Raw genomic sequence first — 19,714 nt, forward strand, 5'->3', positions numbered from 1 at the left:
TACATACTCATGTGACTCGGCCAACGTTGTCTACCTCATACGTTGCAGGAAAGGATGCCCTGGAGCATGGTACATCGGCGAGACCATGCAGACACTGTGACAACGGATGAACGGACACCGCACAACAATCACCAGGCAGGAGTGTTCCCTCCCAGTCGGGGAACACTTCAGCAGTCAAGGACATTCAGCCTCTGATCTTCGGGTAAGCATTCTCCAAGGTGGCCTTCGAGACACACGACAACGCAAAATCGTCAAGCAGAAACTGATAGCCAAGTTCCGCACCCATGAGGACGGCCTCAACCGAGATCTTGGGTTCATGTCACGCTACATGTAACCCCACCTGATGCAGGGTCATCCAGACTCGAGTCGACATTGGCTTGTTCTCTCTACACAGATGCGGCCGGACCTGCTGTGATTTCCAGCCAAAAAAAATGTTTTTTGTCTGTTTTTTTGTTTTTCATACAGACCCCAGCATCTGCAATATTTGACCCCTTGTGACCCCACCTCATTGTTCTTTGATGTAATGTTTCCCTGACTGACCTGTTTGGACACCATTCACACCTTTGACTGCTGTGATTATCTCTCTGCCGAGGTGTGATAAATGGCAGTTGGAAAGGTTACCTGTAAACATCTGACATGATTCTCTGACTATATAAGCTGTGTCTTTATGCATTTCTCCACTTCACCTGAAGAAGGAGCAGCGCTCCGAAAGCTTGTGATTTCAAATAAAGCTGTTGGACTATAACCTGGTGTTGTGTGACTTCTTACACTGAAGATGTGACTGATGACACCCTTGAGGAGGCCAAGTACTGAGGCCAAGGAGTGTTATAATGACAACCACTTGTCCACCAGATGTGTCATAGAGCAAGCAATCAGCATGCTGAAGATGCGCTTCAGATGCCTTGATAAATCTGGAGGAACCCTTCCGTACGCACCAGCCAGGGTCTCCAGAATCATCGTTGTTTGCTATGTGCTGCACAACAGAGCACAGCAGCAAGGATTGGAGCTGCAGGAGGGGCAAGGCGAAAAGCGCAAAGCCTCTTCAGAGGAGGAGGAGGAGGAGGAGGAGGAACTGGTGAAAGACAAGGAGGAGGAACCTGAGGTGGAGATAGCACCAGCAGTGGTGTACATTGCTACCTGGGAGTCCTGGTATGGCCTCATAATGGACAAATTTACTTAACTTGCTCCAGTGCACCTATATGGCTACCACATGCTGTATTAAGTCCCCCGGCCACTTCCCCCCTCCCACCCCAACAACACCATGAAGCAGCCCTACAATGACCAAGCCATTCTTCTCACCCAATCCCCATTGCTCGAGGTTAACTAATGTCTCACCATTCACTCCAAGTGGCAAGGCCACTTCCCAGGTAGCAGGCAAAAATGGACAAGACTGGAAAGTGAGGCAAAGAAATACATTTATCTGTGTCATAAATATAACTGAAACTTATCACTAACATTTTTCATACACCCATGTGCATACCCTTGTGCATCTAGGGGGCGGAAATGAATTTCGGGTCCAGGGCGCTACCTGGGCGATGCGCAGCCGGATGACTTCATGATCTCCGAGCGTAGGAGATCGTGGCGCTAAGGGTTACTGCCGCCGCAAACCACCAGGTAAATTTCATGGGCAGCGGTAACATCGCCGCGCCCAGGCGGTAAGTACTTAGTGCCCCGTTATCACCCCCCGGAGGCCCTAAGGCACTGAATTTTTAGCCCATAATGTCTGATTTTGTTTCTCCTCTGCAAAGCAAAATTTTAAGATCAGCCCCACTTTTTATCCAGAGCACAGTGGCAATATTTGAAAAACCCTCTGCTCCTGCTCTGTGGGCATATGCAGGGAAATAGATACATGAATAATCAATGTATAATTTTTATGCTTATTTGTCCACTGCATAGTTTGGAGCCCTGGGCAGGTTTTGTATAGCATACAGGAATGGCAAATCATGTACAGTATCTTATTATATGATGAAAATCTTTTCAGATGAAAATATCCAATTTGAATTCCCATTGTATATGTAGAATGTTCCCACAATAACTGGGACATTCCCATGGCATGTGGAAGATAATTTTATCCCAAGAATCAGGAGGTGCTAAACTGATCTTAGTTTTCACTATGTGAGGGCGGTCATAAATCAGGATTCCCATTGCTGATTGTTACACCATGACCTTTGTTCGAAAGTGTATCTGCGGAAGTTAGATAAGGAAAGGATTGGGCACGCCTACATTGCTCACAGTGCTCTCCTAGACAGCTTCCCATCCATACCCCTGTATAAACTTCAGCTCATCCAAAACTCTGCAGCAAATATCCCATACCGCACCAAGTCCCGCCGACCCTTCACCCTGTCCTCGCTGACCTACATCGAGTCCCGGTCCCCGAACGCCAGCAATTTAAAATGTTTGAATCCCTTCATGGTGTTGTCACTACCTGTGTCCTACAGTCCTATAACCATCCGAGAACTCTACATTCCTCCAACTCTGGCCAGAATTTTAATTTGAGTGGGAAGCTGGGGGTGGAAAAGCGGTCAGGAAACCCATGAGAACGGGCTTCTCACAGGCCCTACCAAATTTAACGTCAGGGCCTGATTAGTATTTTCAATCTCTGTTTCCTGCCCGCAGCCAGCCAGATGGAGAGGCTGGCCGGCTGTCGGGTGGGCAGGCCTGCAGCACCAGGCCGTAGAGAGGAGGGAGGGAGGGTTCGGGTTTGGGGGTGAGGGACAGAGGCCGGAAGATCAGGGCCAGAGGAGGATTGTTGTAACATTTGCATACTGAATTATCATTGGCCCACAGGCATCTGTAAGGAATACCTATTATATTCACATGTTGAGTTGTCATTGGCCTGCAGGCATCTGTAAGGACTGCTATTGTTTAGAAGACCCAGGGGCCCTAACTCCATATTGTCCAGACGTTGCTGTACTGCTGTGAGTCAGATCAGATTTGATGCTTCATTAAAAGAGTTTAAACTGTAACACTCCGTTGTCCGGCAATTTATTATTTTTGTACAAAGTGTGCAAAACAAGACAATTGTGGCTGGAGGTTCAGGGCCGGAGGAGGATCGGGGCCAGACGGGTGAGGCTGGAGGGTGTTTGGGGCCAGAGTGTGATTGGGGCCAGAGCAGGGAGGTCGGAAGGCCAGAGGGGGGATCAGAGGCCGGAGAGGAGTCGGGGGCCGGAGGGGGGAATCAGGGGCTGAGGATCGAAGGCCAGAGGGTGGATCGGAGATCGGAGCCTCATGGTGGGGGGTGTTGGAGGCCTTGTGGGGGGATTAGAGGCCTCAGACGGGAGGTGGGGGGAGATCAGAAGGGTCAGGGGGCTGATCGAAGGCTTCGGGGGGTAGATCAGAGGCCTCGGGGGGAGTGGGGGTCGGAGGCCTCACACGGAAGGTGGCGGGAGGTCGGAGGCCTCGGGGGGAGATCAGAATGTTTGGGGTGTCCGATCGCAGGGGATTGGCGAGGAAGGGACGCTGGATCCAGCAGATAAGTGGAAAGGCACTTACCTCCTGGATCCAGCAATCCTCTCCTCCCTTTAGCTGGTGGGTTCCCCGAAGCCTGGGAAACCCAGCCAGCCAGAGTTAAGTTTGAAATGGTGGATCACCATGAGGCATGGAGCCCCATTATAATACTTAAATGGACATCCTGGGAGCGGGCGGGTTGAAGGTGGGTTGGGGTCGGGATTCAGTTTTTTAACTCTTTAACTTCCCACCAAACCCCAACCCACCCATGTTTTGGGGTTAAAATTCCCCCCCCTTGTGTACCCCCACTCCCTTTGCCCCACCATTGGCGACTGTGCCTTTAGCTGGCTAGGCCTTAAGCTCCGGAATTCCTTCTCTAAAATTCTCCATTGCTCCATCCTGCTCCTCCTTAAAGCCCACCTCTTTGACCAATTTTTTAATTGCCTGTCCTTCTTTAGCTCAGCATCTATTTTTTTTCTGATTACGCTTTTGTAAAGAGACTTGGGATGTTTTTCTATGTTAAAAGCATTAACTAAATGCAAATTGGTGTTGTTGTTGTTATTGTTGTTGAATAGCCTCCCAACACTTACTATCTAGGCTCATAAATGAAAATTTACCACATGGGTGAGATACTGAAGGGCTATAAGTGCCATGAAACCATACCTGAGCATGAGTTGCTACCTTCAGGAGAGAAAGAGAAACAATGGGTGGCGGGTAGGGGGGGAGGTGATAACAGCTGAACTAGGTAAATAAACGAGTGGGAAGGGAGCACTAATAATGAAGGTTTGCACGAAGGAAGTATTGTAAAACTAATACTGAGGATAGTGTTTTATTTTCTCTTATGTAATGTAATTTAACCAATCAATTTCAAACCCAGGTATATAAAAAGAAAAAAATTCAGAAATTTACAGTTTGCATAATTTTCGAGTTTGATTTTTTGATGAGGTGGTGGGTAAAATATTGAAACCCCCCAATTTTGGTTAAGAACTGTTTCATTTTCACAAACCCCTTTAAGACACTGTCTTTCCCCTCAACATATCCAGTTGTAAAGGCACAAGTAGCAAAGGTAAACATGTTATATACTTGTCGCAGCACAAATTCACCAATAGGAGTGGATCTGATATAACTCACTCAGGAAAATGCACTGTATTTCTTGATGAAAAGTGGATAAATGTTTGGTTATTAGCAATCTCTACAGGCTGGATTTTAAGAAGGAGGGTGGTTTGGGGGCTGGGGAGTCGGGGGGGCGGGGGTGGTGCATCGCTACAGATGGGAAACCCGGGAGGTCAGGTTTCCCGCAGGCCCTGCTGACTTTAATGGCAGGGCCAAATTTGCATCGGAATCCTCTGGTTCCCACCCGCAGCCAGCCAGATGGAGAGGCTGGCTGGCTGCGGGCGGGTAGGCCTGTGGCACTAGGCTGCACAGAGGAGGGAGGGAGGGATCGGGGCAGGCCGTTAAAACGAAAGGGGGGGTTGTCCAGGAATCGGGGATCAGGTCGGCAAAAGGATTGGGCCAGGGATTGGTCGGGGATTGGGCCGTGCTGGTAAAAGGATCGGGGGGGAGGGGGGGTGTGGGTGGAAGGTGGGGGATGCTGTCGGCCAGGGATCGGGGATCAGGCTGGTAAAAGGATTGGGGTGGGGGTCAGCCAGGGATTGGAGATCGGGCCATGCCGTTAAAAGGATCGGGGGGGGGGGGGTTGTCGGTCGGGGATCGGGCAGTGCCATTGAAAGGATCGGGGGGCTGGCCAGGGATCGGGGATCAGGACAGTTAAAGGATGGGGGGGGGGGCGTTGGCCAGGGATCAGGGATCAGGCCGCTAAGAGGATTGGGGGTTGGGAGGTCGGCGATCGGGGATCAGGCCGGTAAAAGAATTGCGGGGGGGTTCGGTCGGGAATTGGGGATCAGGCTGGTAAACTGATTGGGGCGGGAAGAGAGGATTGGGGCCGGATGATCGGGGTGGGTGAAGTGAAGATTATGGCCAGCCAACGGTGAATTGTGGCCGGCCTCAGCATCATTGGTTGTGGGGGGGGGGCGGTGTGGAGGCCTGGGAATGCAGTCATAGGCCTCGTGAGGGGGTCTCTGATCATGGGGGGTGGGTTAGGCAGGGACCCTGGATCCTGAAGGTAGGTGTAAAGGCACTTACCTCCTGGATCCAGCAGTCCCCGCCTTGCTGTAACTACTGGGTTTTACGAATTGTGTGGAAACCAGTCCACATGCAATTAAAAACAAAATGGAGGTTAAAAAAGAGGCTTCCAGCCTCATTATAATATTTAAATTGATGTCCCGCCTCCTTGGAGTGGGCTGGTCACCTGCCCCCGTCCTCCCCCCCGCGCCCAACCCACCCCGTCCCGCTTCCGTTAAAACCGGAAATGGATGGGTTGGAGGCGGATTCAGGTCAGGAATCCCATTTTTAACAATTTAACTACTCCTATCCCCAACCCACTCGTTTTCTGGGGGTTAATATTCCCCCTATAATTTTTCTAACTGTTAAAATTAACCATGAATGTACTCTGAGCTGCTAAAGGAGCATTCCTTCTTGGCTTTGATGAAAGCACGGTAATATAAAATACCCTATTCTCCAAATTCATATGTAAAAGCAGATCAAATCATTATTCACCTTATTGCTGTTTTTGGGACTTTGTTGTGTTCAAAATGGCTTTTTCATTTGCCTATCTAACAGTGACTGCACTTCAAAGCAATTTGTTGTATGTGAAGTGCTTGAGGCATATCTGAGAAATGGGATAAAGCACTTAGCAATCTCCATGAGGGGTTCAGAAAAACTAAAATACTGCAGACACTGGAGATCTGAAACAAAAACAGAAAATGATGGAAACACTCAGCAAGTCAGGCAGTTAATGTTTCAGACATTGCCCTTTATCAGAACCAGGATGAAGGGCAATGCTTGAAATATTAACTAGTCACTTCTCTCCACAGATGCTGTGCCTGACTTGGTGAGTGTTTCCAGCATTGTCTAGTTTTGTTCCAGAATGAAGAACTGCATTTTATTGAGGGAGACTGGGTCACGTGATAAATTGAAACATTCTTATTTCATCTCAAGAGCCACAGTTTTAATCCAGCTCCGATTAATACGATGAAAGTTTATTTTTCTCGAATGGTTTTCAGTCTCAGTCTAGTTGCTAGTGAGCATTGATCCACAGTACTAAACCGTCCATGCTGCAACACAACCTGGCACTAAATTGCTTCTTCTGACATTGGTATGAAGACACACTATTGGCTGAAAGATATTACAGGAAACTCTTTTTTACCCGGCACTGACGGGAACGGCGTGGTGCCGGTTTATCAAAAAGTCCGGATTACAGAGAGGTATAGTAAAAGGTACGAGAGCTCTGTACACAGCAACAAATCCAGGCTTCCCTGTTGCTTAGCAACAGGTGCAGGAACCCCGGCCACAAGATCCAAGCGTCCCTGTTGCAAAGCAACAGGTGCAGGAACCCCGGTTACACAGCCACAGATCCAGGAATGGCCACTAATATGAAGTAAAACTTACCTGAACCTACTCCTGAATTTTGCCAGTTAACAGAGATTTCCGGTTATTTAGGTGCCAGTAAATCGAGAGTTTCCTGTAAATAAATTGGAGAGAGTCCATAGATTATACCTGATCTGTGAAAGGAATGGACTTTATGGGCCAAATCACCTTTTGTTGTTAGGTATTTTCTTATGAAATTAGATTATTATAGTGTATCGGGAGCTCTACTCTTTAGTCAGTGGTATACTTAATGTAAGAGTGCTTGATCCGACATTGGATAACAAATGTGCAGAAATGTCACATGCCCCAGCATTAACATCTCTTCCCTTGAAAGACAGAATAATTCATCAAAAAAATATAAACTTAAAAGGAGTGATTTTTCTGATTCCCCTCTGCCCCGGCACTGGACAACACCAGTACACTTGCAATGTGTTGTACCCGTCCAAGCATTATATGTCCCCAGTCATTTATGTGGCCTTGGGGTACTACTGATACAGGCCCACCCCCTAGCAGGGTCTAGCACTGGCAAAAAATAGAGCTTGTACAATGGCAAATGGAATTCAATACAGACAAATGGAAGGTATTGCATATAGAAAATAGAAATAAGATGCACGTGTACTCCATGGGTGGGGTAGATCTTGCTAAGGGAAACCTTGAAACAGGCCTAGAGCTGTCAGTTGACTTGTTGCTCACCAGGATTAAACACAGTGAGGCACCAATAAACAAAGCAAATGGGATTCTGAGTTATATTGCCAAATCAGTTAAGTTTAAATCCTCCGTGATCATGCTGAAGCTATATAGTGCCTTGGTAACTCTGTACGTGTATGATCCTGATCGCCATGATGTAAAAGAGTCACCCAGGATTTAGTGGTAGTGCAGAGGAGAAGCTGATTCCCATTGTCACAGAATCAAAGAACTGAGGAGACCATTTGGCCCATCACAAAAGTGCAGCTGCTAGCTGCAATTGGAGTGATCTACTTTAATCTCATTTCCCTGCAATTTCCCTGTATCCTTTTATATTTTTCATCTTCAAATACTTATCCAGTTCCATTTTTAAATGATGTTATTGTTTTTGCCTCAATTACCACTAATGAAAAGCATTATGGGGGAAAAATTCGGTTGCTTTGCGCCTCCCGTTAGCGCCTTAAGAGGGCGCTAATGGGGCGCAAAGCAACTAGCGCCCGGGTGCGGCCAATGAAATACTTTTGAAGTGTAGTCACTATTATAATGTAGGCAAATGTAGGTAAGAAATTATAGGCTCATCTGATAGTTCTCTTATTGGTTTGTTCTGTAACAATCGTGCCTTGCTAGGCCACTTCAGAGGGCATTAGGAGTTGGAATTCCCTCCACTATGCCACCCAAATTGGGAGCGATAGCAGCGGAAACAGCAGGGAAAATCAGGTGGCAGGGACTATTGTGGTCTCCTCACTCAACCTTAATTTCCTTCCCCTGCCCCAGCTTTGACCTATTCTTAAATGCTGACATGGTCTCTGTTTCAGTCTCTTGTGTAATCCACATCCTCATCACCATCTGTGTAAAAAGGTTTCTCCTGCTCTCTGTCCTAAATCTCTTACATTTAATTTTATATCTATATCCCCTCGTTCTAGACCCCTTAATCACTGAAAACAGTCAACTTAGGACAGATGTCAAAGTATTCCTTTAAATAGAGAGTGATCAACAGCTGAAATGGAACATCAGAAAAAGTGGCTGAAGCAGGACACTGGATCTGTTTAAAAATGAAGTAAAAATTAAGTAGATGCTGTAATTGGGAGACAGCAGTTTGATATTCTGGAAGGATGAGAGTAAATGGCTGAAGGGCATTCTTCATTCAAACATATCTTATGATCTTGTGAAGGGGAGGGAATGGTCCTGGTGTCCTAGCCAACATTTCTCCCTCAACCACCATCACAAAAAATGGATTATTCGTAATTTATTAAATTGCTGCTTGTGGAATCATGCTATGTGCAAAATTGCTGTTGTTTGAACACAGTCACATGACAGTAGTCACTGTACTTCAAAGTAGTTCATTGTGTAGCACTTTGAAATAAATGCAAACTTTTTAAAATAAAGGAAATGTAGCTCCTTTCTTATGGTATGTACCTCCTTTTACTGATTCATGTGCAATCCACGATTTTTATTCTCTTTCCATTTTAAACAAGAAGTGACATAATGGCTTCAAAGAATATTATGCCAATAATAGGTCTGGTATGGGAATATCCTGGGATGAGAGGGTTGTCCTATGCGGAGAAATGGAGTAGATTGGGCCTATACTCCGGAGTTTAGAAGAATGAGAGATGATCTCATTGAAACATATAAGATTCTGAAGGGGATTGACAGGGTAGATGCTGAGAGGTTGTTTCCCCTGGCTGGAGTGTCTAGAACTAGGGGGCCTAGTCTCAGGATAAGGGGTCAGCCATTTAAGGCTGAGATGAGGAGGAATTCTTCACTGAGGGTTGTGAATTTTTGGCATTCTCTTCCCCAAAGGGCTGTGTATGCTGAATCGTTGAGTATATTCAGGGCTGAGATAGATAGATTTTTGGACTCTAGGGGTCAAGGGATATGGAGATCAGTCGGGAAAGTGGAGTTGAGGGCGAAGATCAGCCATAATCTTATTGACTGGTGGAGTAGGCTCGAGGGGCTGTACGGCCTACTCCTGTTCCTAAATCTTACGTTCTTATGTTCTTTTCAAGCAACCTGCTCCCCAGACTTTGTTTCTGTACTTAAAACAGTGGCTTTTGTGATTACTGTATAAGGAAAAGAAAGCATGGTTGTTTGATCAAACTTTATCACAAATGTAGTACATAGAGAATAAAAGCAATACCACTGAATGATGCTATAATCTCATTTAAAATTGCTATAATAGCTATTCTAGTGTCCATGGGGCCCACTGATGATGAAATGCTTCTTTAAAGAGCAGAGAAAGAGAAACACTTGCCTTCTAATTTGTTTCTCAATATTACAGCAATTGTTCAGCTGCCAAGCTCTCCGTAAACTAAGCGTTCCAGACAATGATCTTTCTAATCTGCCCACCACCATTGCCAGCTTGGTGAATCTAAGAGAACTAGACATCAGCAAAAATGGTAAGGATGAAACATACTCTTTTTTTAAACATTCAGTCTGACTTTTACAAAAGCAAAATACTGCGGATGCTAGAAATCGGAAATAAAAACAGAAAATGCTGGAAACACTCAGCAGGTCAGGCAGCATCTGTGGAGAGAGAAACAGAGTTAACGTTTCAGGTCGATGACATTTCGTCAGAACTGAGTCAGAATTGAGATTGATTTTTAGTTTGCCACTTATGTAACGACTTACTTCTTGTTTTGAGACATAGGATTTTTTTTCTCTAGATTTTTTTCTCCTCCTCTCCTGAAGGCGCTGACTCATGATACTGTGCAGATCTACAGATGCTGGTAGTCCTTCATTATATCACCAAAGTGGCCATTCTTTATGTGTAAGCCTAAGCAGCAAAGTATCTCAACTGCTCAACCACAGAAAAGTTTGAACTGTGCCAATCCTGTTCTGACCTGACATCCAAACACATCATTTGATAATTATCATGGATGGGTGATTTTATTGTTTTGTAAGCCCTAGGACACTGAGGAAAATAGTAGGATCCCTACTGATGTCCTGGCTGAGGTTAGCTGACCCAGCACAGCCAAAGGATTCAACCTGGGAATTTCTTAGTTTGTGGAGTGAGTAGTGGATCTACCCACTAAGTTATCTGAGGAGCTGTGGAATTATGTTTAGCCAATCCCTACAAAATTGAAAAGCAATGTGAGAAGCACAAAACCCCATATCCTTGTTTAGATATGTTGACTTCTGAACAGACATTTGGAGTTCCTGTTGCTTTGAAGGGAACAGGTAAATAGGAGTTCCACGTTCTTTCCCTACCAGACAGAATTGTTCTGTTTATTATTTATGTTCTTTATCCATTCATCTAACCCCGCCCCGCTCGTAGAATTTCCCTTCCATGAGCACATAATTTAAAACGGTAATGCCTACTAGAAATAACTTTGGCAAACATTTTTTGGGAAGTGGGAGAAGAGTTTGAAGGATCATGCACCTTTTTAACTAGGGTGATGTCACCCACAAGTGGTAATGCCTTTTATTTTGAAACAATTTTCATCTTCATGTCAAATGGTTATAAACAAGCAGAAAGAGGTTTGCCAAATAGGTTTTCATGAATATAATGCCCTTAAAGTACAAAATAATTGGTAAAGAGACCTGACGTGGGACAGAATATAAACATTTTTGGTAATGAGATGCATGCTTGTATGCAGAAACAGGCAGCCATATTCTGATTTGCTTTTAAAATAAGTTGAAGCTTTTAAAGTCTTCACTTCCATTAGATTTTATTTTTTCTTTCAGTCTGTGGACTCATCGACCTGGAAATAAGATTGTGCTGCGTGCATTCTACAGGCATAAAACGAGCACCTAAGGGCCTGATATGGCGGGCGGTGAGCGTGTGTGCATTCCATGCCGGAAGTGTGCTGCCTGCTATATTTGTTCGGGCTCCTCCGTAGGCATATGCAAATAGGGGTCTAATGCTTGTTTGAGGCCCCACTTGCACCGTGCATGCTGTGGTCAACCGTGATCTTATTGAATGGTGGAGCAAGCTCGAAGGGCCATATGGCCTACTCCTGCTCTTATTTCTTATGTTCTTATGTTCTTATGTTCAAGTGCTTAGCAGCCAAACCAGTGATCCTTACAGAGAGGGTGCTACCCCAAAGGTAGACGTTAACTTTTTTATTTACCTTATTGTAGAGCCATGCCAAGAGTGCTTCTCATGGCTCCACATTAGATTCTCAAGCCGCTGCCAGCCACAGCTTACCCTCCATTCCGTTTGCCTTCCCCCCCACCCCCACCCCCCACATTCTGCTGAGGACCTCGGCCGGAATCTGAGCTGGCCGAATTGGCTCCCCTTCTGCGACTGGCGAGCTGCCTCTGGAGTCACAACTGGCACCCACAGTCCATCGGTAATAAACAAATAAGGCCTGGAAATCCCATTTCTAGGCTATCATCTAGTGGAATAGGAAATATCAATCTGTCTACCTATCTTTCTTTGTAGTCGTCTATCTGTTGTCCCTTTCTCTATCTATTTATTTGTTCATGCCAATTTCTTGCATCTGACAATTTTCTCCTCATCTTGCCCTAAAGACATTAGGCTGGATTTTCATTCAGAAGTCGGGTTGGAGGCGGGACTACAACTTTCGGGGTTGTAGTCCCGCCTCCATCGAGATGCGGCCAATCCATGCGATTTTAACTTGATTGGCCTTGTTGAGCCCGCCTAGCGGGCTCAGCAGGCCAATTAAGGGCCACCCGGCAACAAGTGACATCACAGACTGAAATTTCATCTGTCAAGACGTTTTGACAGATGAAATATCAGTGTTTCACAGCTGTTTGAAGCTGTCAAACACTGACAGTCTTACTTCTAACATGAGTCCTTCTCCACAGACTCAGTTAGAAATCTCTCCTGCACAGAAAGCTGCAGGCTGTCACTTTTGACAGATCGCAACCATTCTGCTTTCTGTGCCGGTGAGATGAGGGACTCCCCAAACCTAAAGGAAGGAAGGCTGAAAAGGTAAGAAAATGTATGTAAAACTTATTTAATCACTTTAGACACACCAAACACACTTACCTTTGCACTCATGCACCCATCACTCACCTGAACACTGACATCTCGACCCCTCCAAGCCCTTGGCGTGGTTTGGAGCCGTCGGGAATCCCACAGTTCAAGCTTAAAAATAGGGATTAGGCTAAAAATTGCCTGTTAACCACCTGTTAACAGGCAGTTAATTGGCACTAATCCCTTCCCGCCTCAGGTAGGTGGATCCCAGTGCAGGGTGGGTACCCGCCTCCTTTGAAACTGGCAGGAGGCCCTATATACCCAGTGTCAACACAGCCTATTTGATGCTGGGGGGCGATAAAACTGAGCCCAATTCTGTACCACCTACACACGTGCACCTGTCCAGAAGGAATTCCCAGATAGAAATGAGTTGGGATGATGGTTGATTTTCCCCTCCTTACCGCATTTTAGTGCCCTTCCTGTCTTCCTGATGAATATTTGTTCTCTCAGCATAGATTACAATTTGAAATTGGGAACCTGTGATCTGGATGGCTCAGCTACACACTGCCTTTGCAAACAGAGACATAGGGGAAACGCTTCCTTTTTTAAAAATGTGGACAGTTGCAACATGCTCATGCAAAATATTAGCCATCCAACATGTCAATAACCATGCCCATAACAGATTGGACTGCAATATAAAATATTTCATTAATGGATGTGTTGATGCATATTTTAGGACTTTCTGGGGTTATCCTTTGTGAAATGTCTCTTTAATTATGACAGTGTGTTTTGTGAGGACTTTTACTCAGCCATTCTGTGTTACTTACAAGGTCATGATTAACATTCAGGCAGCAGTAGAATAGACGTTAGCATTGAGGTATCATTGCTTTTAGGATTAAGAGTTTCTTTATATGCTCCTCTGTTGGCTTTGTAGGTAAACGCACTATTCAGTGTAGCATCAAACCTCAAGACGAGAAAGGTCCCAGCTTTGATCCATGGATTCAGCCAGGGCTGTGATGGGGGGCACAATTGATCTTGGCGTCCCTTCACTTGAAAGGGAAAAAAATCAGCCAGACCTTCTGCTCCTGATCACAATCCAGTGACCCAGTGCTGGATAATGTGCATATATGGACATCATGTGAAAACATGATTGGATGTGGCTCCTAATGGTGAATTCTCACTGACTCAAAACAAAGAACGATCACTTGGATGAGTAGTGCTGACACTTATAGAGTTGTTAGATTTACCAATGTAAGTTATGCCTAACCCCACCAAACATGGTTTATTAAAACAAAGCCTCTCATTTATTCTCCTATGGTGTAAGAAGAAATCACCACTTTTATCTCTGGCTAGGAACCTATTAAAGGCCCATCATGCCTGCCAGCTGAAACATAGAAACATAGAAGATAGAAACACAGCAGTCTGCTAACTTGGGTAATGGTACAACAGCAAACAGCTATCACTGTGGGAGTGAGGATCAGCATCCTATTCAATTCTGGGGCTCAAACTTATTTTTTAAAAGGCTGGACTGGATAATCACTATACAGTCTCAATATTGCATTTCCTTAATCACTTTGGAATACCCAGATCAGTATCAAGCATTGGCAAAGATGCCAATCCTCATTTAAATAATTCCCCCTTATTAGCAGACATGTTGGAGGCCCAACATGGTTGGATTCCAACAGACTGTAATAAGAGCATTCATTTATCCTCACAGGCAAAATAATAAATCAACCTCTGTTTCATTAAAATTATATGGGAGCAGCATTTTAAAAGTAACTTCACCTTTATCATGCCACGCCCCTCCCCAATGGATCAGTGGGTAAGTGCATCACATTATTTTACCCCTGACTTATACAGATCCAAAGGTCTTGGGTTTGACCCCCTGGTCTGTACTGAGTTAGCTGATCTTAGCTGCAGCAGCAGTAGGGATGCTAATACTGACTTCAGTGTCCCCTGAGTAAGGTAGGGAGGAATTCAGTTAGAGTTACTGTTGCTGATCACTAACCATTGACGTCTGCTAGAACATGTGTGAACATCAGGTGAGCACAGAATTGGGTTTGGCTGTGATGACACACAAATGGTTGAATAGGTTGCCACCACTAATTGTCTAGGCCCACACATGAAGAATGGACACTTCGCTGAGGTACTGAAGGCTACCAGGAGAGGAGGGAAGATAAGGGGGAAAATAAAAAAAGTTGCTTCAAAAGCACTGTACCCTTTTAAGTTATTTATTTAATGGAAAGACTAACAGTGTGGCTAATATAAATCTCTGTGTTTGTGTTTGAAAAAGAATTTGGTAAAAATAAAGTGATTGATATTGAAACACATTGCTACCTTGTCAATATATTACTTTTTTTAAATTAACATTGCTTTTCAGATTCTGAAAATAATTATTTGTGTTTTTCTTGGCAGGTATTCAAGATTTTCCAGAAAATATTAAGTGTTGTAAATACTTATCGGTTATCGAAGCTAGTGTCAATCCTATTTCCAAGTAAGTTAGTAAAGAATCAGTTACTTGTTTGATGTTATTCTCTCAGTGCTAGAAGCCTTGGGGCTCAGGTCTTTGCCTGACAGGAGCCTCCTACAAAATAGATTGCATTGGAGTGAGGCAATAGGACATATGTGAATAGTTTTTAGAATGTTAAATTGAAATGCTTATCTTTATGTATTATCTGCACTATCGTGAAAATGTTCAATAATACAGGGTAAAATTGAAGGCAAATTATTGGGTTGGTTAGGAAATTGGCTGAGCGGCAGGAGACAGAGAGTAGGGATAATGGGCTGGTACTCTAATTGGCAGGATGTGACTAGTGGCGTCTCTTAGGGATCTATGTTGGGGCCTCAATTACTTCACTGTATTTACTAATGACTTAACTGATGTAGAGAGCTACATATTCAATTATGCAAATGACATAAAGATAGGCGTCATTGTAAGCAGTGTAGATGGAAGCATACAATTACAAAGAGATATTAATAGATTAAGTGAATGGGCAAAACTGTGGCAAATGGATTTCAATGTAGGCAAGTGTGAGGTCATCCACTTTGGACCTAAAAAAGATTGTACTTTCTAAATAATGAAAAGCTAGAAACAGTGGAGATCCAAAGAGACTTAGGGGTCCATGTACATGTACAGAAAATCATCAAAAAGCCTAATGGAATGCTGGGCATTATATCCTTCCTCAGTTTTTCCCACCTTTACAATTCTTCAACTGTCATCTTTGCAGTGTTTCTTTAAATACCTCAGCTGAAATAGACCCATGCATGTAGCCATCACACCCGCTCACGCTAATTGGTCGGGAAACCCGGAAGTCAGATGCAAATGCAGTGGCTGGGTTATAAAGTCACTGACAGGCGTGCTGCAGCTACTTCCGGGTTTCCAGCGCAATACCGGATCCCCCTGCTCCCAGCACATTGGCAGGTAAATATTCCGGCCATTGTTGGGCAGAGTAAAGGAAGCTTTATTCTGCTGTGATCCATGCTAGACTTGATCTGGGAGCACTTGATGCTGACACTGGATGCTGAAATTTGGTAACTTCTCCATTCCACAGCTGAATGAATGCCAAATTCAGTGACACGAAGTAAAAAAAAAGTTAAATTTTATTGGAGACCATTACAAATGTACACGGTACGTAAATGCTCCTCGTAGTTATGCAAGATGACTTTCACCTCTCCTCAGGCTGTTTGATTGTTATATTGAAAAATCCTGCTGCAGGATTTGGGTTAAATGGGTTGTCCCAAAGCTGAAGATCAGAGAAGTGAAAACCTCTAGCTTTGTGAGCATTGTAAAGACATAAATACTTTGATTAAAAACCTGTGTACTGTGCTGAAGTACAGAGCTGCTTAAGTACCAGCACTGCTTTGCGTATCAATACTTGCAGCATGAACTGAGTTCTGAAATGTAGAACTCAGATTTTATGAAGATTTTAGATTTCTGAGACTATCTGCACTCACTAATCCATTCTAACCTATGTTACTAAACTAAATCCATTCGTGAAAGGCCTTCATTGTTTTGAAAATTAAAACTTTGAGGGTTGTGTGTGTTGGGCCCAGGGTAGTGCAGTAGGCTAGCAGACTGTTTTTCATCTCTAGGACCAGAGTTTGAAATTATCCTGGACTGATGGGATGAAATTTTTCTCTTTGATTTTAAATGTATTACATGAAACGAGTTTGTCCATTTTCAGCCTGCTATCCTTGTAGGCATGATCCCACAGCCCTAAATTGACAGAACTAAATTAACAGTCTTACTCAGACAGATCAACGGTTGGCTGCTGTAGGAAATAGAAAATGTCACACCAGTTCAGTACAGACTGCTTTCTGAGGATGAGACACTTAAGGAGCCTTACTCTGCATGTAAACTGTGCTATATCTAAGTGGTTGATGCAGACATTGGGGGCGGCTGAAATGGAAAATGCTTCATTACACAGTGTTAACATCCCTCCGTATGATGAGCGCAAATATATGAAATTACATAAAAGCTAAGTCCTACTCCAGTACAATACGAAATATATCTGTGCTCTTTAAGCATAATTCCCCAATCCCGCACACCCAGTTAGAATCCACAGTCTCTCACAGGGGTCAGAGAATTGAAGCTACTGTGTTGTAGCCCTATCTCTAACCAACACTTCCTGTAAGTATAGCTCCCTCCTGGGATGCAGGATCATGGATTGACCCCTGTTGTTTCAATTTTACAGCTAAACAAGTGATCAGAAGTAATGAGAATGTGAACTGTTTTATTTTTTTTGATTTAATTGTAATGTATTGTTTTTTACACTAGCAGAATCTGATCAATTTAGAGTAAGAAAATAGGGAAGTCTGAACTGCAGAAATCAGAGATTAACTTTAAAGATCAAAAAGCCTCCTAACACAATACAAATTACATTTTATTAAAGGCAGTAAAGGGTTAAGAATTTATCATCTCAGTTTTTTTTCTCTCTGAGATTGATTTTTAAGTTATTTTCCACAGTAACAGTAACTACAGGAATTAATTGTAATTTTTTTCCAATCATTTCAGACTTCCAGATGGATTCACCCAGTTGATGAACCTAATGCAACTCTACTTAAATGATGCATTTCTGGAATTTCTTCCAGCTAATTTTGGAAGGTAGTGAATTATTTCCTTTTGTAAAGTATAAGAATAGATATTTGGTGCCAGTCTACTTTTTATTTAGAATTTCAATGTTCCAGTTGCAATTACCCTTCAGTGCATATTCCAATGTAGTTTGCTTAAACCAATATATTGTAAGCCTATTTCTTTAAGTGTATACCAGTAAAGATAATGGCCCTGAATTTACATTCAGCTTAAAGCGATTTCAGTGTATAATTTGAACACACTGTCACTTCTGAGGTGCATTCTGGGCTGGAAGCCATTTTCGACCTTGTAATGGCTGTGCTGCTGTTTCTGTCATAGCCTAGGGCCCTCCATGTGTGCAGTCACCGATGATACTAAAAGGTCAGTATAATACATTAAAATCAGCATGACCAGCATTGAAGTGTCCAGAACCTTTGACTTGCACCCTAGTGCATCATGGGTAACTAACAATGACCTGTTGCCAGTGTCAGTTGGTGCTGTTGGAAGATCTTTACTTTGGAGCCTGCAGCCTGAAGAAACCCTGAAGAGTGATTATCAAAGCTGCAAAAGAGCTGTTGGAGTTTTTTTTAATTTCCAGCTTAACCGATCTGACCTTGCCTCTGTCAGTCTGTAAGACCACTGGGAATGTTTCCATCCTCATAAAGTAAGAGGCTCTGAGTTACAGTTGGGGATGCAGGAACAGAGAGACCTGGGGTGCACATACACAAATCTTTGTAGGTGGCAGGACAAGTTGAGAAGGCTGTTAAAAAAGCATATGGTAACCTTGGCTTTATAAACAGAGGGATAGCGTACAAAAGCAAGGAAGTTATGCTAATACAATAGCGAAATACGGCAGATGCTGGAAATCTGAAATAACAACAGAAAATGCTGGAAACACTCAGCAGGCCAGGCAGCATCCGTGGAGAGAGAAACAGAGTTAACGGGCTGGATTTTGTCAATGGAGAGCTTTTGGAGGCGGGACTCCCACTTGTAGGGTTTTAGCCCCGCCTCCATCGACTTGTGGCCAACCCACGCTATTTTCCCTTGATTGACCTTGTTAAGCCCGCCCAGCGGGCTTAGCAGGCCAATTAAGGGAAAGCCAGTTACATGTGATGTTAGCGAGTGCCGTTTCATCTGTCAAGAGCTTTTGACAGATGAAATGTCATCGTTTGACAGCTCTGTGAAGCTGTCAAACACTGACAATCTGTCTTCTAAGTTGTGTCTTTACTCAAGACTCAATTAGAAAGCCTTCCTGACCAGAAAGCAAAGGGCTGCAGCTTTTGACAGTTCAGCGGCCATTCTGCTTTCTGTGCCGGTGAGCTGAGGGACTCCCGAGACCTGAAGGGAGGAAGCTTGCAGGAAGAAGTAAAGGTAAGTAAAACTTATTAAATCACTTTACACACACCTCACACACTTACCTCTGCACACATGCACCCATTACTCACCTGCACACGGACATCTCGGCCCCTCCGACCCCGCACACCGACGGCACGTCTCTGCTGACCCTGGCGAGGTTCGGAGCCGTCGGGAAGCCCACACTTCAGGGCTCAAAATAGGGATTAGCCAAAAAACTGCCTGTTAACTACCAGTTAATTGGCATTAATCCCCTTCCAGTCTCGAGGAGGCAGGACCCGGCATGGGTCGGCTACCTGCCTCCTGGCAAGATGACATGGAGGCGGGTTGGGGGCGGGTTGGGCACCCGCCCCCAAATTCTGCCATTTTCCTGGCAGTCCCACCTCCAAACCCGCCTCCCCAGGGCTGGCAAAATCCAGCCCAACATTTCAGGTCTGTGACACTTCGTCAGCTCTGGAAAAGTTAGGGGTGTAACAGGTTTTAAGCAGGTGCAGAGGCAGGTAAAGGGTGGGGGAGGGGAGGAAGGAACTAAAGGGACAGTCTGTGCTAGGATTGAAGGCAGAAGAGATTAAATGTTGCAAATGGAGATGGCAGAATCATCAACAGCTGTCGCCTGAAAAAATGCGGGCAGGGGTTATAGTCTGAAATTGTTGAACTCAGTGTTGAGTCCAGAAGGCTGTAAAGTGCCTAATCGAAGGAAGAGGTGCTGTTCCTCGAGCTTACATTGAGCTTCATTGGAACAGTGTAAGAGGTTGAGGACAGAGAGGTCAGTGGAGCGGAGAATTAAAGTG

At 44.4% G+C, this 19,714-nt stretch overlaps 1 protein-coding gene across 1 annotated transcript in view; it reads left to right on the forward strand.

Annotated features, from left to right (window-relative positions):
- The window catches only part of lrrc7 (leucine rich repeat containing 7), a 377,242-nt gene that overhangs the window by 19,769 nt on the left and 337,759 nt on the right, over positions 1-19,714 (forward strand). Inside the window, exons 2-4 of the mRNA XM_085982772.1 lie at positions 9,896-10,013; positions 14,915-14,993; positions 17,514-17,603. Of these exons, the coding sequence (XP_085838898.1) occupies positions 9,896-10,013; positions 14,915-14,993; positions 17,514-17,603 (287 nt within the window). The remainder of the gene's footprint in view (positions 1-9,895; positions 10,014-14,914; positions 14,994-17,513; positions 17,604-19,714) is intronic.

Source organism: Somniosus microcephalus, chromosome 3, assembly GCF_052327205.1.
Source record: "Somniosus microcephalus isolate GS21.2 chromosome 3, FLI_Smic_1.0, whole genome shotgun sequence".
Taxonomy (NCBI): Eukaryota; Metazoa; Chordata; class Chondrichthyes; order Squaliformes; family Somniosidae; genus Somniosus; species Somniosus microcephalus.